Source organism: Amblyomma americanum, chromosome 2, assembly GCF_052857255.1.
Source record: "Amblyomma americanum isolate KBUSLIRL-KWMA chromosome 2, ASM5285725v1, whole genome shotgun sequence".
NCBI classification, from domain to species: domain Eukaryota; kingdom Metazoa; phylum Arthropoda; class Arachnida; order Ixodida; family Ixodidae; genus Amblyomma; species Amblyomma americanum.
The window spans coordinates 5537914-5560063 of record NC_135498.1 but is presented as its reverse complement, the minus strand read 5'-3'; the positions used below and the strand labels follow the sequence as shown (position 1 = coordinate 5560063).

The window sequence follows — 22150 nt, the reverse complement described above, 5'->3', positions numbered from 1 at the left end:
CGAAGGGCCTTGACGGCATCGTTCTCCGCGGAGGGTTGTCGGAGAACGATGCCATCAAGGCCCTTCGTGCGGAGAATGAGCAACACAAGCCAGCGACCGGGGAACTCAGCGGGGGAGGGCGCAAGCCTTACGCTACCCGCGGATAGTACCCGGATGAAGTCTTAAAGGCGCTGACGTGACGACGTCCAGGCCGCGTCGCGGCAACTCGGCATCCATGTTAGGGCAGCCATACCGACTGCGGGATCTCAATAAAGTTGATTCTCTCTCTCTCTCCAATGGCTCGGTTGTGCCAGCTTTCTCAAGTACCCAAGCACCTCCCGACCCCTAACCAAGAAAAAAAAAACATAAAAGTGACTGGTTTGGCATATTTCAAGTAGCCGGCAACAGTTTCTCAGCAGAACAAGACACAACAGACGCAACCCAAATCCCAACGCCGCGATTTTAATAACTCTCCATTGGCTCGGCAGTGTCAGCTTCCTCAAGTCCCCAAGCACCTCTCGACTCCTAACCAAGAAAAAAAAATAATGGTGACTGGTTTCGCATAGATTTCAAGCAGCCGGCAACGGTTGCTCACCTAACAATTAAGGCACAACAGACGCAACCCAAATTCCAACGCCGAGGTGCAGCACGTTATTACAGTAAGACCGTACAGAGTGCTTGCGGTCAGAAATGTGGGAGTTCGACGGATACAACGTTCTACGAGCGCGAGTGCTGAGGTATCCCCAGGCTCGGAACATGCTTTCTCGCTTCTAACCTGGCTTCCTTAAACGTAAAAAAAAAAGAATACATAGCACGTCAGCGAGTCACTGCGTGCGACAATTCTGTCACGCGACCTACTGGTGTCGCCTTCTTGAATCCATGGCTGCTAATAACAATGTTTTCTCACTGTGCAGTGCATGTACCATACACCTGAGTAAATTTCCAAACGTTGAAAAACTCCGTCAAAGCCACCTCCCCGTCCGACAGAGATGGAAAGTTTTCACTGAGAGCGTAGGGTTTTCGCGCAGATAACCAAGTACGTACGGAGGCCGCGTCTGATCGCGTAGCGCGTGGTCGGCCACTCCGGCGCAGGTAATTATGCAAAGCAGTCGTGCAGCTGCGCTGCTGAAATTCCACGCAAGCGCCGAGCGCAAAATAAAAGCGGTCAGGGAAAGCTCGCGCGTAACCCGCTTCCCCTCGCCCATCTGTGACCCCTTTCCGAACTCCTCGCAGGCATTCCCCGCTGAAGGAACTGGAAAAACAGCCTTTATTCCGGGATTTTTATACGTCGCGAAAATCTCATAGATTTATTCTGCTGCGCTACCGCGTTTCACCTCCTACAGTGTGCGGCGTACATAATACCCGAGGTGTGGCTGATGACATCCTACGCCGACATCGTTTGCACTAGAGGAACTGCTGTCTATTTCACACAAAGCGCCTCCTGCAGCACGACTGCGGTAGGGCTGTCACGGGACGAAAAGATGAGCCCCGCCGCGGTGGCTCAGTGGTTATAGGGCGCCTGCAGCTACTGCGCCCGAGGTTCAGAGGGTCCGATGCCGGCCACACCGGCACCTCTTTCTCTATTCAGTCTTTCGCTCTCTCCTTCACCCCTTCCCATACAGCGCGACTCGAGGTGCCCACCGATAAGAGACAGTTGATGCGTCTTTCCCTTTCCTCAAAATCAATTTTTATTTTTTTACGAAAAGATACGACACCCAGACAAAATTGATCAGAGCCATGCGCATCGCAGTAAACCGCGTATTCTGCGGATTAAATTTGCATTTTCAGAGGCGCGCGGCACAAGCCTGTCTTGGATATGAGACACAAATCCTGGGATATTCTGCAGCACCAGTGTGCCGATAGATGAGCCTTCCGTTCGTCGCAGAAGAGCGTCAGTGAGACCGCCCTTGGGCACGCGTTACTCACTCATATTGTATGCTAATGCGTACCCAGAAACAATGGCGCGTACGCTCAGCTGGATACACGAGGTCTGACGCGTGTCATCGCGTTACTGAGTCGCCCTTCGCTAAACAGGCAAACGTAGCAGTGAGCGCCACAAAATCAAGTATCGCGCACACGATGCACACTGCAGCACGCTCACCGACAGAGACGAGAGCCGCTCAAGCCTTCAATGTCTGCGATGAAAGCTGAATGCGCGCGGAGACAAGTGCCCACCGCAGTGCTGTCCACCAAGCCGCAACTTCCTTTTCTTCTTCCCTCAACGTTTCGAAAGCAACAGCAATATAAGCCATAGTAGCCACATGAAAGTATATATATGATCGGTGTTTTACCTAGCGTGGTAGGCTTCAAACTGTTTCTTTCCTGTGCTTAATGGTGTCCTGTAGGAAAATAATTCCTGTGTAATTGAGCAGATCATTACAAAGTTTTTTTTTTTTGTGCAGAGTACGGCGCGTTAAGACAAGTCATTAATGCGGAAGTGCTGAACTTTGGGGGCGTCTGACAAGAAGCTAAATTTGCCTCCTCCCGCTTGACAGTAGCCACGCAACCGCAACCGAAGCCAACTCGGATTCTCGAGGTTGAAGTTCAAAAATCCGTCTGTACCCATGTACTGCCCCGGGAGCACCACCTGACCACAGGGCAGCGCCCGGTTCGACCCCGCCCCCCCGCCCCCCACTAGGACGATTTATTTTTTAAGCACGAAGTTTGTCCTAAAAAATCTGCCCTCTTATTCGCTCCCACTAAATATGTGGGAGCGAATCTCACCGTTACATCTTTTGGACTGCGGTGATTGAACTTGCGACAACAGCAGCTTTTGCGCACCCTAATCCCTGTCCCATTACTGTACCAGCTCCGAGGCAGACCTGGATAACGACACCACAGTAGGGCATGCGAGTTGCGGACACTTTTTGCGATTTCTCGAATTTTAGCACAAAACCTGCCGACAGAAAAACTTGAGGAAGAGCCACTGCATCCATTATGCATACTGAAACCAATATAGCACGTCTCCTCACTGGCCACACGACTGGAACGCGTGGTTGTCACTATTATACCTGCGCGAAGAAGAATGCCGCATACAGCACACGTGGTAAGTGTACGTACCCCATGTGCACGCGTGACGTCACCGACAGGAGAGGGGAAACCGGGCCCCAGAGAAGCGCCACGCTTGCCGCGCAGCGCACTGCAGCAGGACTCGGCGGCGCGGTCTGCCAGGAGGCGCAGCGGCGAGCATGCTGTTTGAACGGGCCGCATGCGCGCGCGCGCCGTTTGGCTCCGTTTTAACAACGCCGCCGACCGGTTCGCGTCGAAGAAGCGGGAGAACACAATAAAGAGGCGGAAACTGGTTCCACCCCACTTTGGGTGCGCCGCAGACAGATCAATCGGTGGCCGTTCCCCTCACGTCGCTCGTTGCGTCAGCGCGCTGCGCGAAGACCACTGCGCGGCGGTTTTGCATAAGGCCTTCGCGCCCGGCATTATCGTCGCGCGGCGTACCAATTAGCTTTTCAAGCAGTAGGCACTCTGCCACATCTTTCTCTCTCTCTCTTCTAAAGCAATGACTGCAGCAACTTTTATACATAATCAGAGGCCTATCGCACGCCGCAAGTGGCGCTACTCGCATTAATAATGCACGAGTTTTTTTTTTTTTTATCCCCATAAATTTGACAGTCAATCAACAGCGCTCTGCGCTTTAAAAAAAAAAAACTACCTTTTTATTCGACGGCGCCAGGAGGCCTTTTCGTGAATAATGCTGCTATCTGACGTGAATAATGCTGCTATCAAAAAAAAAAAAAAGAAAGACCGGATATTACGGTAAGCAGGAGTTGGGCCGCCTGAGCGCACGTCTGCTGGGCTAACCAACGTAATCGGTGTACTGCAGAGCGTTGTAGTCCATTTCCACCTAGATAAAGTGCCACAAAAGCAGAAGACGCTGCTTAAGGTGGCTGACACACACACAGAGGAAAAAAAACTGGGATCATACATTTGCGCTGTATTTTGCTCCTGGTGGAGCTCCCGCGTCGTGTTTTCCGTCCGATCAAACGTCCACTCTTCCAGTTTGGTGCGAAAACTTTGAATGCTGGACATGTAACTCTTACTTAACTGCGCCTTTTGCGCGCGGCTTCTCCGACAGAGCGGAAACAAATGAAATTTTCCTCAAAGAAAGAGAACGCAGCTCAGAACACACATAAGTAATGTGGGTGAGTTACATTAGTGTTTTCAATTAGATTCCGTTATACAATTGAACGGGATTCCGATACAATGTTACTGAACATACGCGCATGAGTCACAGTACGATCCAGTATAGACCGCTTTCTTATGCACACAATTACTGAGCACTTTTGTTCTAGCTTTCGTTTTTGTTTATGATAATATGGGTTTATAGGGTCTAACGTCCCAAATAGACTAAGGCTATGCGACGCCGTAATGGAGGACCCCTGATAATTTCGACCACCCCCATGGGGTGCACTGGCATCACACAGTACACCGCGTTGCAGCATTCGCCTCCACCAAAATGCGACCTCCGGGATTGCCCCGCCGCGGTGGCTCAGTGGTTAGGGCGCTCGACTATTGATCCGGAGTTCCCGGGTTCGAACCCGACCACGGCGGCTGCGTTTTTATGGTGGAAAAACGCTAAGGCGCCCGTGTGCTGTGCGATGTCAGTGCACGTTAAAGATCCCCAGGTGGTCGAAATTATTCCGGAGCCCTCCACTACGGCACCTCTCTCTTCCTTTCTTCTTTCACTCTCTCCTTTACCCTTTCCTTACGGCGCGGTTCAGGTGTCCAACGATATATGAGAGAGATACTGCGCCATTTCCTTTCCCCCAATACCAATTATTATTATTATTATTATTCGCCGCCGGGATCGAACCCGCGTCTTTCGTGTCAGCCGCCGAGCACCGTAACCACTGAGCCACCGCGGCGGCTTATTTAAATATTGCACTGAAGTTGATATGCGGAAGCAAGCGGAGTGAAAATGCTGTGAAAAAGTGGCATGTTAAAAAAAATGCAGCGTTGTAAAGCACGAGCGTATGAATTATGGTTTATGGTTTATGGTGGTTAACGTCCCAAAACGACGCGGGCTATGAAAGACGCCGTAGTGAAGGGCTCCGGAAATTTCGACCACCTGGGGTTCTTTAACGTGCACTGACATCGCACAGCACACGGGCCTCTAGAATTTCGGCTCCATCGAAATTCGACCGCCGTGGCCGGGATCGAACCCGCGTCTTTCGGGCCAGCAGCCGAGCGCCATAACCACTCAGCCACCGCGGCGGCTGAAGGAGGAATTAATGGCGCCGCATGAATTATTTCTACAAGGTCGACAGAATCGGCACAGTCACTCGCCAAGCACTGCCCGAACCGGAGAAGCTGCGCATTCGGCGTGAGACCTTCGAAAGCCACTGAGGACACAAACTGAATATGGCCTACAGTATGGATTACCGTTTGCACAGAAAAAAAAAGATGACTCGAGTGAGGTATAATATATTGGAAAACGAAAGACAGCTATCACAACCACTGGCCGTTTTCATCGCTACACTGCGGTGACGTCGGGTGAGATCTTTAGTTGACTATAACCGAAAACTAAAGGTTACGGGCACGAATATTCAGGTAACTTTTGCATCGCTGCACCTAGTGCACTTGAAGACGAAAGCAAAAATTAAAGATATAAATTAAACTACGCAAAGCCCATGACACTCGACGTCAACACCGAAGTTACCAGTCTGAATCGGACCACTCCTCCATTTCTCGGCAATGAAACAGTATTTTTGGCCAAACAAGCACGATCAAAGTCATTAAAAGCCTAGCTTTCGTTTTTACGCTCACAGATGGCTGCCAACTTTCGAGGAAGGGCCACACGAGAGGTATCCGAATACACATGCTCCGCAATGTCATCGGAAGAGGCCTGACGCACCATGCTGCCGGCCTCGTCGTCTGCCGACGAGCTGGAGGACATCTCGATCTCGTTGAAGAGCGACCGCTGAGCCGCCGGGTGGAGCAGCCCCAGCGGTGACGAGGTTCTCTGTCTCTGCAGGGCATCCAGGCGCTCCTGCAGCTGTGCGTTGGCCATGCGCAGCTCCTCGATGTCGCGCTGCTGCTGCCGAATCTGCGCCGCCAGAGAGGGAATGCGAGGCTCGAGTTCATTATTACTTCCCATTCACGCACCGGGGTTGATTCTCTCGCAGCGTCTCTATGGGTGCATCGGCGGGACAAGCTCTTTCTCGGTGCGTTCAAATGCCTTGTAACTTTCCCACGGGGTCCTATGACGTCAAGAAGAAAGATGCCATATCGCGCAGTGGCTGGCGTTGACCTCGAACAGAGATTGGTCTGGGAGGATAACGGCCATTCGAACGATAAGGTAAGCCGACTATACCGTGTGTACTACTGACGCCGGCCTGGTTGTTTCTCGCGCTTTAGCTGTGCGCGGCGTTTATCAAATGTGCATGGCTTGGGCGGCCATATTCACATATTTTGCCAAACGCACACGGTTAACGACCACTGCGGACGACATTTTAACGTAAGACAAGAGGGAAAAGGTACTGCTTACTTTTCCTTACGTTTCACTCGTATGTCTGAATTGTATTTGCCTCTCTTAAGAGAGAACAAGCAATGCAACGCATTCACAGAGAGCTTTCTGAACCAAAGTGTTTTTCTTTTTGGGAAATTACTGTCAGTTTGCAAAAATAAAACGGGTGCATTATTATTTGGGGTAGCCTGAAGAATTAAGCGGTATTTTATGCTCAGTTAACTAAAGGTTAGTTCACAACGATTACCAGCTTTTAAAACTCTGAATATACGCAAGAGGTTTCGTTCGGAAATTTCGTTTTGTATGTGTCCGTGGCGGAATCCCTGTTGCCATTATCATGATCACCACCACCAAGCCTACTCTGTTATCCGCTATATTTTTTCATACGCTTAGTAGCAGGCCACATGTGCACTTTCCTTCAACAAACTCCTTCTTGAAGGGCACTGCAAGAAACCTTCAGTGGCGCCAATTTATGACGGCAATTTTATTCTGAACGTTTTGTGCACGCCCTGAACGAAAGCACGCTAACATCACAACGCATGAAACACCCGAGCGTGGAGGCCCAGCTGCCCGTGCGCACCCAAGTTAGCACTGCTGCGGTCGCTATCAGCCCACGTGTTCTGGCACAGACTCCGGAGTTTTGCTCCGGCGCTTGTCAGTGCACGTTAAAGATCCCCAGGTGGTCGAAATTATTCCGGAGCCCTCCACTACGGCACCTCATTCTTCCTTTCTTCTTTCATTTCCTCCTTTATCCCTTACCTTACGGCGCGGTTCAGGTGTCCAACGATATATGAGACAGATACTGCGCCATTTCCTTTCCACCAAAAACCAATTATTATTCTTGCGCGTACGCCAATGAGTCCGTGGAAGAAAATGAGGCTTAGAGTACGGTTGGAACTTTCATAGCTTACGGTTGACGGTTTATGAGGTTTTGACGACCCAAAGCGATTCGGGCTATGAAAGACGCCGTAGTGGAGGACTCTGGAAATTTCGACCACCTCGGGTTCTTTATCGTGCACCGACATCACAAAGTACACGGGCCTCGAGCATTTCGCCGCCATCGAAATGCGACCACTGCAGCCGGGACCAAACCCGCGTCCTTTAGGTCAGCAGCCGAGCACCATAACCACTGAGCCGCCGCGGCAGCTTTTCACGGATTACATCGCCGGATTTCTTCCACTCTAAACTTTCCACTGGAAACTCTGGTCGCTTCTCAGACACACGACTAATGCTAACCAGATTTAACTTTCTGTCAATGAATAAATCGTATTCCAATGTAAATAAGCGAATAGTATGGCAGTATAGCGTGAGTCTCATTTTATCAAACAATTCCAGTGTCTTTTTTTTTTTTCAGGGTTGGCTCAGGTTAAAGAAACGCCCTGCACATGACTGTATCATGCAGTGCAGCCTTTCGTCACTAGTTGCGCTGCCCAGCAAAGAGCACCCGGCTCATTATGCGAGGCTGGAGCCGCTGAGAACGAGTAACGCCGACGTTCTGCGAAGTTGCGCCACCGGAGGACCGCAGATGAGCGTTTCTCAGCACATGGGCTGCGAGCGCGCAGATGCGTGAAAATCGCACCTGTCAACTCGCGCGCTCTTCAAAAGCATCACCGCTCATATGCACGGGGCATTTAAATGCGCCGCTGCGCAACCCCAGTCAACAAGATACGCGGCATCACGTGCGAACAGAAGGAAAAGCTGAAAGAATGAAGAGTAAAATAGAGAGCAGCGGTGACGCTTCCGGCTTCCCTCGGCTGGCGCTTGTAGCGGAAGTGCGTAAACGAGGCGGACACTTCCTCCTAATTGTCCCCGCGCGCGCGCGTAACGGTCGGCCGGGGCAATTTTCCTCGTCGCCTCCACCTGTCCCATTTCTGCGCGAGATTGAACGGCTTGTCCTCTCGCCTTCAATGTGCCCGCGGCGTTATTCTCCGCTTTCAAGATTAAAGCGAAGAGAATTCGGGAGAGGGAGGGTTAACGAATAAGAAGGCTGTTCTTATAGGACAGCATACTCGGGCCGGACAACAGTTTCGTATTGTTCTTCTCGCGACTCGTGTGTCGCCCCACAGGCTCGTTGAAACGCTCGGTCGCCACTATCGAGCGTGTACATGCTTATAAAAACGGTCTTTAGACTTGCTGTAGACTTCTCACAGGCTATGTTGCCTTCCTGTAGATATTTCCTCTTGTCTATTCACAGCCTATAGACAAATGCCTACTAAAAGCGTATAGCCAAAAATCTATGGATTGTCTAAAACTGTCTATAGGATTTGTATTGTCTATAGACTAGTCTAGAGGATTTGTCTTTATAAAGTATGCACTTATCGACAAACGTCTATGGAGGTCTAGAGTGTATAAAAAATTTGTAAGGGACTTACGCCAAGCAGCAACGAAAGGCAAGTGGACCTGGGGCTAAAATGCGAGTCTGTAGCTCGCGCCGCAGCTGAAGCGATTCAGACGTGGTTTTGAAGAGTACACCGACATACAGTCTGCTGACTGCCTTCAAGCCTACCGTGGTCAAGCCTACCTTCTCTATAGCGACAGTTACGGGTGCAGCAGCCGGTCGCGCTAGTCGTTAATTTTTTTTTTTTGATCAAGGACCAGCCGATAAGGGCAACCGCAAAAGGCCAGCACTTTCCCGTTTATTCGCTGTACAATTAAACTGCGTTTCATTTCGTTTCCAGCGTCTGAGGTGCCCAGAGGCGGCTTTTATAATGCGACCGACGTCCTAAGAGCTGAGCTGCGTACTAATTTACGCCCCTCATTTATCGGCACTGAAAGCAAAAGTGTAAACACGCGAAATGAAAGTGCAGCGCATATCACGTAATCACGACGGAACCAATCTTGACGCAGTGCCGCGCAAAGGACAGAGCGAGTCGGACGAAGTGACAGCACCTGCGTCTCGTAGTCGTGCCTCTGCTTCTCGAGCAGCATGATGCGGTCCCCGGACTCCTCGAGGGAGAGGCTCAGGCTCTCCCGCTCGTCCACCATCGCCGAGATGCGCCGCTCCAGCTCCGCCTTGCGGTCCGACAGCAGCGTTATCTGTTCACGGGGGAGAACATAAAAAAATTCATCCATTCATTCATTCATTCATTCATTCATTCATTCATTCATTCATTCATTCATTCATTCATTCATTCATTTGAAAGGAAAGTAGCGAGGGAGTTGGCGCAAACCGAAACGGTTTGCTGCCACGAGCGCTTCAGTTTCCACCCGATTCACCTTGTATACATGCAAGCCTCGCAGAATTTAGTCGCGACGTATGCAAAGGTTTCACGTGATGACCAGTCTCAAAGCTCTGCCATCACGTTATCGGCGCCTTGACGACAGAGAGCGTTCCACGCCACCGCACTCCCCACGTGTCCCGCGTCGGCCACGAGAGCACCCCGCGTCGTGACGTCACCGCGCTCATGGCTCAAAAAGACAAAGAGCGATCACAAATTTACAAATCGCGAAAGCATACAACAATTGCGCTGGGTGAATGCATTATTGGGCAGCATAATCATCCAGGCATTTTTACCTCTCGGGCACAAGGTCAGTTTCTCTTTACGGCAGTGTTAATCAGCTTACCTGGGGGTGAGCTTTCAATTACTTACGACTGTTAATAGGTTCCTTCACTGAATTAACAGGACTACCTCTATTAGCCCCTACTTTCGCAGGACTGAACCAATGGACGAGTATCGAGATGAACACCGCTTCAATACACTGAAGTGCACAACAGAAAACAATGGTGGCCCACGTTGTTTTGATCCAGAAGCAACTCCTCGAAAGAATACGGGCAGCAGCGACAGCCAATGGAGCCCGGACTAGAGTCCCCACCCACATCAATCCCTCTCCCAAACTGTCAATCAAACATTTTCGCCACTACCGCGTTGCCTTCATGAGAGCCTCCGCCGTCGTTCTCGCCACCAACTGCGGTTTCAGCACGCAGTGAATGCATGCCATAATTTTTCTGTTCTCTTTCGCAAGAACCATGTATGTTTCTCTCGAATCATAGCAATGTATTCTAGATACCACTGTAACGTTAACTGCTAATTTAGTGCCCCTAAAGAGCTAACTGCGCATGCCAGCGCAGTACACGTGTCCAACCAACGCCGATGGTGTGCGGTAACGCTGTGCTGAATTGAGCACCACCGTTGCCTTCGGCACACGCGAGAACCCCGTTCAAAACTCTTTCTAATCCACACGCATGCTTCGCTCTACAACTGAAGAAAATGTGAATTCAATCAAGTCGTTAACAGGAACGCAGCCTGCAGAGGTCAAGCTGAGAACCAGCAGCGGGTCTGCCTGTCATCAGAGAGGGTGGCACAGCGTGCAGCCAGACAAACTGCTCGTTTGGGTTGAGGGTAGTTATGTACGCTCATCGCCTGTGCAAATATATGCACTTGCATTGTGCCCGCTAACGGCGAAATGAAAGGGTTGGAGAGCCGGCAGCCGTTTATGTGCTCGGCGCCCAGCGCCGCTGCCGCCCACTCGACCCGGCCCGGCCACGGAGTGGGTCCGACGCGGGACCCCAGAGGTCAGCGGACAGGATGATCAGGCTGTGACGCGGCCGGTGGTGGTGGTGATAAAATATTGAGTCATATCTTAAACTATTCTTGGGTTGGCTCTTGGTCGCGTGAAATGGCCGGCAGTCGGTGACGTCCGGCGACTCCCAAAGCCCAGCCCACCAGCTGCTTTTGCACAGCTGGGTCGGAGCTGGACACCGCGACCTCACATCGCTCGAGGTCAGTGAGTAGCCACTCTGATGGCGGCTGGAACTCAGAGCACAAGTAGAGTATGTGGAGGAAATCAGCTTTTAGGACTCCACATAGACCACACTCTGGAGAGAGCAGCCCTGGGTGCATTAGTGCTAAATGGGCTGGAGAGAAAGGTGCGAGATGGTAGCTGGCGCCACGTCACCTACTCTAATTTAGTGAGTGATTTGTGAGGCGGAGGATAGTGGAGTCATTGCTCTCTGTAGTGGAGTGAAATCTCGTGGTATGTGGTCATTCGGTCACGGGCGTTCCCTGGCTCGGCGGCTTGCCCTGCTCGGTTGACGTACGCTCGAGCGGTGTCATGGGCGGCTTCGTTGCCGGGATGGCTCGCATGCGCGGGGACCCATATGAGTTGAACGGGCCTAGTGGGGGGCTGAGAGGAGTTGAGAATTTTATGGGCGACGGCATGCGTCCGCCGGGGATTTGTTTGCCTCTGTGTTGCCGTCAGAAAAGGCCCAGTCAGTCGGGGGCGAAAAATAGCCAGGGAAAGTACTACAGTATAGAGTACGCAGCGTCTGTATCCTTGGGAACCTGCAAAGGCTTCGAGAAAAAAAAAATGAAAACGCCGAGCAACCTGACTGGCGCGTGCGTCACACGGGCGTCGCGCGGAGACCGTCAAGTCGAGGGACTCTCCCTCCGTTCTTCTTCCGCGTGTCACGCAAACCGCTCTTTTGACGCGGCGACGGCAACAGTCGTCGTTGTGGCGCTGGGAACGTCCAATTAGGAAACAGCTGCAGCGGACAATGGCAAGCAAGCTTTGCGGGCGGCTTTACACGCTCGGCCGGGTGGGAAAGCTGCGGGGCACGTGCGCACCGACCCCCACCCTTGCAGTCGATCCCACGCGCTGAGCATGCATGTCTGGGGTCCACGCCGAAAAAAAAATAAAGGCCTGGACCGTCAACGAAACGCTGCATGATAGTTAAAGACCGAACACTACGGCTGGAACTCGTGGTGTGCTAAACCAGCCCGTTGAGGCGGGTACGGTTGAGGTGGTTGAGGCTATACTGCTTATACACACGAACATACCATTTCGCCAACGTGGTCAAAGGTTGAAAAGCGCATTTCATTCTTGCGAGGCGTATACATTGCGTCTACCAGACTTCTTAATAGGAGGTTTGCTTTCTGGATAATTCGCGAAGGTGCCTTTGGATGGCTTCTGTGGGCGTTGTGTTAGCCGAAGTTCTTGCTGTTGGGACAGCTGGTTCATAATAAATTTGAATGCGCAAAGGAACGAACACAGGAAGACATTATGTTGGTAGTAGGCGTTCTTTCTATCTCTCTGTCTTCCTGTGTTCGTTCCTTTGGTCCATTCAAATTTATTGTGCTTATTTGATGTATGCCCGTGATGATAACAAAAAGAAAATGCTTTCAGCACAAGGCGGCAAGGCACTTTTTACTTTGTAAAAATCAAGTGGGTTTGCATACATTTGCCTTTCCGCCATACCAATGGTAGTTGAGGGACCCTATATATGTGCCTTCCTTCTTGTTTTCAGTCGCGTCTCGCACTTTCCTGTGCACCACGAACGGTGCACACGCTTTGCACCAGCTTTTCACCTTGTACATGAAATTGATGGACGCATCTTCGCCACCGCCGTCTTCACCATCAAAAGCGAGAAATCCACACTATGACAAAAACCTCCATTTACGCCGGTCCTGACCCAGCCGCAGCCACGTTGCCGAGCAAAGTTCTTAACATTACTTATCCTAGTCAAATTCACGTCTCCCTCTTTCTTTCAACTTGAGTGTCGTCAAATCGAGTTTGCTCTCTACTATTTCTGTACCTCAAGTTTGTATCTGTCGTTTTCCTTTGCCGTAGTCTCTATACAATTCTTAGTTGAGGCAGACATTTCGACAAGTTGGTACACATTTCGTCACCGCGTTGATCCACCTGTTCTTCTCTTGTCCCCTGTGTTGCACTGCGAATTATTTCGTATCCTTAGTCTCATTGAGAACTTTTTCGTTATGAGTGCAATGTAAAACAAAAAAATATCGGTACGCTAATGCGTATATATCCTTAGGCTTATCTCATAAAAGCAAGACGGGAGCGGTTCGTTGACAGAGAGACTTTCAAAATATGCGCCTGTCTTCGTCTACATATCTGGCAGTTTGCTTGGCGAAACTGTAAGCTTGGCGTCGTTCTGGCGCGCATGATCGCTACAAAGATTACTCTCGTACGCGCGAGTAAAAACCTGCTCGTGCAACGGTTCCTACAGGCTATAAGAGCTGATTCAGCTAGTTCGCTACTTATCGCTGCACAGATGAGTGCACGAACATGTGGCATGCGTATTAGGAGAGAACGCACAAGCCGGTCGGGCTAACAAGCATCTGCATTCGTTTTCCCCATGGCTATAGCAACTTTATGGTGAACTGACGACCATCCACCATCTCCCTGGCATCCCGACGCCGGAAACAGACTCGACAGGCGTGCCTCTGACAGTCAGATCGTACTCGTATGCAAAAGGCCGACAGTATCGTAAAGGCACGACCGCTAGCCTCAATTCTCAAAGGTTTCGCTTATATGAAGAAGCACGCACACAGCACGTACGGATGAAGCCCCACGGAATTGAGGCAGCACATCAAGATCGCGTGTCCCCGCTTCGCAGTATCGCTTTCCTTTTGTCCGGGCAGTGGAACGCACCGATACAAGGCAGTCACGCGGCCCATGGAAGGCGTAATTTTTAGAGGTGCGCAAATAGCACTTTTTAGAAACTGAAACTGACCCGCCGCGGTGGCTCAATGGTTTTGTTATGGAGCGCTCGACTACTGATCCGGAGTTCCCGGCTTCGAACCCGACCGCGGCGGCTGCGTTTTTATGGAGGCAAAACGCTAAGGCGCCCGTGTGCTGTGCGATGTCAGTGCACGTTAAAGATCCCCAGGTGATCGAAATTATTCCGGAGCCCTCCCCTACGGCACCTCTAATTCTTCCTTTCTTCTTTCACGCCCTCCTTTATCCCTTCCCTTACGGCGCGGTTCAGGTGTCCAACGACATATGAGACAGATACTGCGCAATTTCCTTTCCCCAAAAACCAATTATTATTATTATTATTATTATTATTATTATTATTATTATTATTATTATTATTATTATTATTTACCGGAGCCCACTCTCCGGAGTACTGCCCCTCTCTCGAGAACCCTCTTCGGGAGGAGCGCGTAATCAGAAGTGGAACACTTGCAAAACGGCCCCCGTCCCTGAAGCCTGATGTCGGCATCATTGTCTCTCTACGACGATTACCGCGCAGAGTCAGTCCCTGGCCGAACTCTGTCCTCTGTACAGTGGCGTACAGTGGCCAGGTGGATCAAAACAAATAAGAAAACCCTTGGTGCGGCGACCTTTCTCTGTGACCAGCCTTACAACAGCAAGAACGTGCGGAACGCGAAAGCACACGGGAGGATAAGTCCATGTGGGACGACGATACCGACACTGGCAGGTCATGGAACCCCAGCATGAGCTGGGAAACAACTTTCTCCACGAAGGCTGTTCTTTTTTATTTATTAATTTTTTTCACAGGGACGCTGTCTACGCTCGCTTTGTGATTGCACGGTGCCCCACCGCGAGGACACCTCATCAGCCTGAAAGTTCACAGCTCGGTGAATACGAGCTGCACGATAAAGTGGACGCCTGAGCGAGTACGTACAAAGCACTGAATGCGAACAGAAAACAACGCTCCCGAGAGAAGCACATGCATGTATAGAAAGGAGCGGAGGGGGGAGGGGGGGGAGGGGGGCAAACATTACGTTGTTTTTGTGACCTCTTGTTTTTGCACTCGGATCTGCGCGCGCCCAGCTGTTTTGCTGCTGGCAAGGAAGTACAGCGGCGCTTATGCGCACCAGAACCCGCAGCTGTGCCTATATACGCGTCGTTACAGCAACAGCGCAGAGTCACGACGGAGGACACAATGCACGTTCATCTGCGACGAAGATTGAGGGGAAAAGATGAACGATCCGACTTGTTTCCTGCATTCCCAAAGTTTCATCATCCGGCACTTCTCCGGAATCCCAGGGAGTAAAGACACTTACTTCGCGAATGCGAACCGCAGTCTTCGCAGATCTTTCGTGCAGTTGCGAAGTTCACTTCGGAGTTGAAAATGTGCGCAAACCGCAACGGGAAAATGCCGCTGGAGGAGGCATGGCTAAATGTACTCGTCGTCCAGCCCAACGTCTCGCTGAGTAAGCCTAACGACTGGCCGGAACAGAACGTGGAGTTCAGCGAGAATTCATCGCAGCTTCCGAAATTTTCGCCACATTAGCTCGCGTTGAATTTCGAGTCCGGCAGCTGTGGCTGTACGCGATCGCATCTCTCTAAGCGGATGGATACGCAGAGTGATGAGGAGTCATTTTAACGTCAAGTCTGTTTTTCCTGCTGCCTGAAACTCTGTAGGGTGGTTTCACCGTAGGGTGTTTCACTAATCAACTCTCGAAGGTTTGGCCTAAGTAAGAAAATAAGGATCTGAGTGCAGATCAGTGGCCTAGCGTGTGATAAAACTGTAAATTCTGCATGTTGTTCCCCGCTATACTATATACAGGAATTTCATGTTCTAACACGCTCTGATCTGTCCCCTAACCTCATCAATAACAACGTTCTCCACAAACAGGCTACACTGGAAGATTTACGCTAATTGACAGCCATGGGCATAATGAAAATTAAAAAAAGACTAAGCCATGTTAACTAGCTCATCAATTCTCATCATTTCTTGATTAAACATCTGGACTTGGTCCCCTAGAGACCCTCATTTCACAATCTCTTCTTGTCCCGCTGGCAGAAGAGCTGTTTATATCTAAAGAAGCAAGAACAGCGGCCGCACTGTGTGGCAGTATCACGACAGCTGCAAAGAGTCAACGTACTGACGCGGGTTAGTTCGTCACATTTAGCTAATAATATAGCGCCAAGCGCAAAAGTGTACAACAAATCAGCTCTAGATTTATTTGTTTATATGTAGCTGTAAAAGCTAACAGCTGTAAAGGGGCCTTCTCTGGGGTTTAGTGGCACCGATGTCGTATTAAGCGCTAACTAGAAATTTCGCCTGGTGACCAAAATATCTCTTGCAGGGGCACATCTAGCAACGACTCTTATTGCGATACATTCTTCTGCTTCCTCGCCATTGCTTAAAACCGCCTTCGACGCTGGAGCCGGCGAACGCCGTACCTGCATGAGGCACTTGTATGCGGCACTTCGACGTCATGACTGACGTACAGTACGGTCCACTGCTAAAGGTAACATGTGGCAGCCGCGCTTCACGAAGCGCTGCCGCGAGAGCAGGTGAGAATCGATGGCACAAGGCGCGTGTGCAGCAATCACGGCCAGGAGCCCTTTCCGCGCATGCGCCTGTTACCGCCCATTCTCGCCGGCTCTCAGTGGAAACACTTCGCGAAGCGCGGAGACCACGCGGTCGCATGTTTCCTTTAACAGCGGACCGTGCCGTACGTCAGTCGCGACTACCAAGCGCCAGAGGCAGAGATCGGGAAAATAATCGCTACAAAATGTGGCTCAGGTTTGTGCCGCATTCGGAAGCGGAGGTGGGTGCTCTCGGTCGCACGCGGTCACTCAGGTGAGTGGCCGCAGGTATTGGGGACTGAAGCGAACGCGAAAGAGCCACTGATATCAGTTCTTCGCCTATAGCCCCAGTGAGGACAAGATTGAAATATCTTTTAGGCAGGAATATTTATTTTCGCCCCCAAACACCCCGCATGCCACCGGAGGCTCCTCAGGCTGCATTTGCATAATAATAATTGGTTTTTGGGGAAAGGAAATGGCGCAGTATCTGTCTCATATATCGTTGGACACCTGAACCACGCCGTAGGGGAAGGGATAAAGGAGGGAGTGAAAGAAGAAAGGAAGAAGAGGTGCCGTAGTGGAGGGCTCCGGAATAATTTCGACCACCTGGGGATCTTTAACGTGCACTGACATCGCACAGCACACGGGCGCCTTAGCGTTTTTCCTCCATAAAAACGCAGCCGCCGCGGTCGGGTTTGAACCCGGGAACTCCGGATCAGTAGTCGAGCGCCCTAACCACTGAGCCACCGCGGCGGGTCGCATTTGCATACGCGCCCCATACGCGCCCCCCCAAAAATCCAGCGCAAGCAGAACAGAAGCACAGAGGAAAAAGTACGGATCTTAATTGCCGCGCACACTGTGCGTGGGATGCGGGACACCTCGAGCCACGAAACACTGCACGCACGCTGCACAGCTTGAAGCGTGGGAATGTACAGTTTTAGTCTCCTCCTGTTTCTTGCGCCTTTCGCGCGGCATGCGAGGAATCTCGCCGCGGGCAACGGTGGGCCGCGATGTGCGACATGTCAAGCGACCTCTTGGGGGCACAGACGCGACCGTGGGAGCGCCGGCGACGTGCCGCTCGGGCGAAACCGCCCCGGCTTTTAAATGCGTGGTCCGCCGCCGAAAGAACAAGGAGTGCGTGCTTGAGATTCCAGCTCAGTTAAAAATGCTTACCGGTCTATTGTTGCATACGCGAAGGGAAAAAAAAACATCTTACCACTCCGAGAGCTCATTTTTACATGGCCTGCGGCCCCCACGAACCGTAGCGTTCACAAGCATGCCCTCGAGTTTTTCTTGTTTGTCTTCTGCTGCTTTTTCTACGCACTCTTGTTTTTCACAGCTTTCACCAGAGACGTATATACTTGACTCACTATTTGGTGTTCGGAGTCTAAAGCCATTGAAAACAAGCATTTCCGCGTGGTAGAAGAAGATATTATTTTATACTTTATTCGTACCTGAATAAAATAGTAGGTGTCGAGGTTGCTATACAGATAGGACCAGCCTGGCATGCACTGTGAGCAACTGCTCCATCGTAACGACACTCAGATAATGAGCTGTAGATGATGGACCATTTGTGGCGAAGTTCTGTGGCCTACCAGTCTTCTGTCACCATTCGCACAAATCCTCACAAATGATACGTAAGTATGTGCTGTACTTTTTCTTTACGGTTTTTAAAGAATGACACAGGAACCTGAGCAAGGAAACACTACACGGAAGAGGGCTCGTGACGCTATAGCCCTAGCGCCCTAGCTATCGCTGTATCGTTATAGGAGAGGCTGCTCGGAGTCGGAACTTTCTCTTTTCATTAAACACGCAGATAAAGCGAATGCAGCTTGCCTCAAGCGGTTCGGCACAGCCCTTCGACAGGGCGCCGACGACCCGGCCTGCTCGATGAGTAACAAATGTCGCCTCAGAAGGCGATTATGACACGCCACCATACGGCAATGCCTTTTTATTAATGCGATACCCTTTCTATCGCGTCATGTGCATCTTCGAAACAGGAAGTGACTCCGGATCGCTCAAGGGTTTTATTCGGCAAATTTCTGGTACTCCGATGCTACATTTTCCAACCCTCGCTGTGACAATCTTTAGGAATTTTTTTTTTACTTGTGTGTAAGTAAGCAAACATCGGCGCTTGCGTTGGAGGCCCATGACACGCACTCGTTCACAGCTGAAAGAATCAGGGGGCCGGCCACCCACCTCGTCCCGCAGTCCCTGCAGCTGGGCCACGTGGTCGTCGAGGCTGGACCTGCGCATGGAGAGCTGCTGCCGCAGGCTGCGGTACTGCCCCGCGGCCTGGTCCTCGGCCCGGCGCGCAGCCTTGAGCTCCTGCGCCAGCCGCTGGTTCTGGTCGGCCATCTCGTGCACCAGCGCGCCGCGCTCCTTCTCCAGCGCCCGCAGCAGCTCCTGCTGGTCGGCCAGCTGCTGGCGGGCCTGCGCCAGGTCGGCCTGCAGCTCGGCCAGCCGGCTGTCGCTCTCCCCCGACAGGGACTCGAGCTTGCGCCGAAGAGCGTGCTTCTCCTGCTCCAGCACCTGCGAGAGGGTCAGCGCAGCAATTAGACACATTGAGACAAGGATTCATGTAGAGCCACATCTCACTCTGCAGTATAGTGAAAGATATCCTGCAGACGCGCCGGCCCTATCGCAACCGTAGAAAACGTCGTGTATTGGGACTTACTGTGTCGTAACGAGAGGATTTCTTGCAGTTATTTTCGAATGGCCGCCTGGTTACATACCTGTACAGCTACTCCTGGTGACAACGACGAAATATGAAAAACAAAGCGTGCAATATGCAGCGGGCATACACACACCCATCCACTCAGGGTTCAGTTTATCTGCATATATATATATATATATATATATATATATATATATATATATATATATATATATATATATATATATATATATATATATATATATATATATATATATATATATATATATATATATATATATATATATATATATATATATATATATATATATATATATATATATATCATGCTGTCGTTAACACCACCACTAGAGCCAATCGCCACCTAGTTCTATGTTCCTAATTGCTAGAAATCCATCCCAGAATCTCTGAAACGATTATCGACTAATGTGTGAAATTAGGCCCATAAGGCATCTAACTGCTCACTTTGACTGATTTGTCTATTCGCTAAATGACTGACCAGTCTTGCATTAGGCTCCTCCGTGTAATGCTTGTGTCTACCAGCTGGACAGTCCACAGCCACACTCAGGTTGCTGTTTCATTGGGCAGTTTCCTATGCCGTTCGTTTGATCCAAATAATCCGATTAACAGACTGGTCGTTGTGACAAATTGTTCGGTTGGTAGCTGACCGGCCAAACAGTTAATTAATAAACTGGAGGTGCGAACCGGGGCATAAAGACAGATTAAACCGCTAGCGTAGGCAGTCAAAGAGGCCACAGTGCCCGTCACTGCTGCACGGGTCAGCGAGCAAGAAGTTTTGCAAACGAGTACAGAAGGCAGAGACATCTACATGGTTCGCAGCTATCGATTCAGGACTACTTACTAAACTTGTAGCATAATAGGCTGCTAACCGGAATGCTGCTAGCAAACATGCGAATTCAAGAACGAAATACGTATAGTAAAGCAGAAAAAGAGGGATACACGGCACAAGGCGATGGTATCAAATACGCGCCTGGTAGAAAATGCGTCATAAACACTTCTCCAGGAATTTTCGCATTGATGCTCTGCCAGGACTTAAATGTAAGATTACGGCAAGGTCATCACAAAATCAGACTGTTCTTATGCACGTAACTGAGGCTGCAACTGATGAGAGCCACAAGAAAACACGCCAGCAATAAGACCGTAAAACCAGACCGGCACGGCCGACCGTCAGCTGTTTGTGATGACTGGTAAAGTTAGCTTACACGCTGCGTTTGCGGGCAGCATGTCGTGACGTAAGCTAAACATGTATACCTCGACCTCTTCGAAGAGGCGACCATCGAGCTTGCGTAGAGCGTGGGCGAGGGCGACCTTCCGGGCACCATTGCGTAATCCACTGTCACAGAGTGCACGCAGAACCGGCTCCGGACAACCGCAGAGATCGCACTCCGGACTGCCCTCCATGGCGGGCTCACTCGGGACAGAGGAAGGCGCGAACGAGAAATCCAGTCGGCGCTCTCTCCCAGCGTGCAAACGAGTCGCAAGGGCGACAGATCGGAGATAACGGCCCGGACAGAGGGGGTGGAAAAAGGGTCACGGGTGTGGCCAAGCGCACATAAGCGATCGTGTGCGCTTTAACCGGCAGCGCAGGTCGGCTTGCGATAGTCTCGGAGAGCCGGGACACACTGCTAGGCGTGCACACTCGTCCGTACGTATGCATGCAAACAGCGCCGTTGTGGTCGCCAGCTGGTCCCGATGCTCTCATACCAAACAGAGTTCCGCCAAGCTGCTCTCAGAAAAACGGAATTTTTCACAGGGGCCGCTGGCACACGGCAAGCGCTAAGGAGCACTATGACCCGATAAACGCATTGACAAAGAAAAAGAAATGCGAGAAGCCCCTCGCGTGCCGGCCACTTCTGTGACACTTAGGTGACGAGTGACTGCGGTGTGATAAGGACGCAAAAGAAAGGACAAAGAGGAATATGCAGTGCGCATAGCAAACACTCACTGTTTCCGGAATAAAAGGAAAGAAAATCAGAAAACAAGCACTTTGAGACGACCCATCAGCTCATCCTTGGGCTCAGTGGGGGCATCTGAAGGCTGACGGGAGACACGTCAGCCCATGGCCAACAAAACGCCGTGCAAGAGAGACCCACCCCAGTGACAGCCTGCTCCATTCACGAAGGACAGAGGGAACGCCCTCGTCGCACAAAGAGATTCAAATTTCTGCGTACTGCAGGTGAAGCAGCAGACGTTGCGGCCGGCACACTTGTCCGAGCTGGGTACGGTCGACACCCCGTAGTAGCGGCGTCCTTGTAACGGCGAAAAAATAATAATAATGCTCAGGAGACACGCAACTATCCTTGATTTATGCAAAGTTACGCTCAGCACAGCTGTAAAAAGCTGTCGGCTGGCGCTGGTAAACGTTTGCCTAGCTAAGGCGCGACGTTAACGTACAAAAACGCACTACGGCGCGCATGAACAACGGCGACATCGCGCATCGCGGGCCAGTCCCAAAGAGGACAGGGCCTCCTGCAGTCCACAGCGGAGGCACAAAGGGGCACCGCTGGCATCGGGAGACTTATTCGGATGCCGGACAATGGAGACAGCACAATCGACCCCCATCGAGAAACGCCCAGCCAGCGCCCCACCCTCGGAGCGGAGCGGTGCCAACAGGCGGCCACTTCGGCTTTGCATCTCAGGCCGAGAAAGCGTAACGCGAGGCGCCACGGCTGCGGCGCCCCCGTATTCTGCATGCCCGCACGCGGCTAACGGCCGTCCTTGAAGAAAAACAAGCGCGGCTCTCTCGGTGCGCGCTTGCGCTGCCTGCCCTTGGAGTCAACAAACGCCTGTTCAGTCGTCGGCCGAGGGGCAGTTACCGCTGCAGAAAAGAAATACACCGCAAGAAATCGGATCGCAGCGCTGCAACCGAATGAGTCAGTGAGTGCCAAGTTATCAGCTGCGACCGAACGACTCTTCCATTGGTCGTGGTCGCGCCAACTTTATTTCTGTTCTTTCAATTTATTATGAGG

The 22150-nt window shown here is 51.1% G+C and overlaps 1 protein-coding gene across 2 annotated transcripts in view; it reads right to left on the bottom strand.

Moving 5' to 3' along the window:
* Positions 1-22150, bottom strand: part of LOC144120469 (bicaudal D-related protein homolog) — a 189074-nt gene that overhangs the window by 15504 nt on the left and 151420 nt on the right. Inside the window, exons 1-4 of one of the 2 annotated variants that reach the window (XM_077652893.1) lie at positions 20433-20597; positions 18683-19015; positions 9347-9493; positions 5846-6037 (exon numbers count right to left, since the gene is read on the bottom strand). In XM_077652893.1, the coding sequence (XP_077509019.1) occupies positions 5846-6037; positions 9347-9493; positions 18683-19015; positions 20433-20582 (822 nt within the window). In that variant the 5' untranslated portion in view covers positions 20583-20597. Of the gene's footprint in view, positions 1-5845; positions 6038-9346; positions 9494-18682; positions 19016-20432; positions 20598-22150 lie in introns of those variants that run through there. The other variant, XM_077652892.1, reaches the window with a different exon arrangement.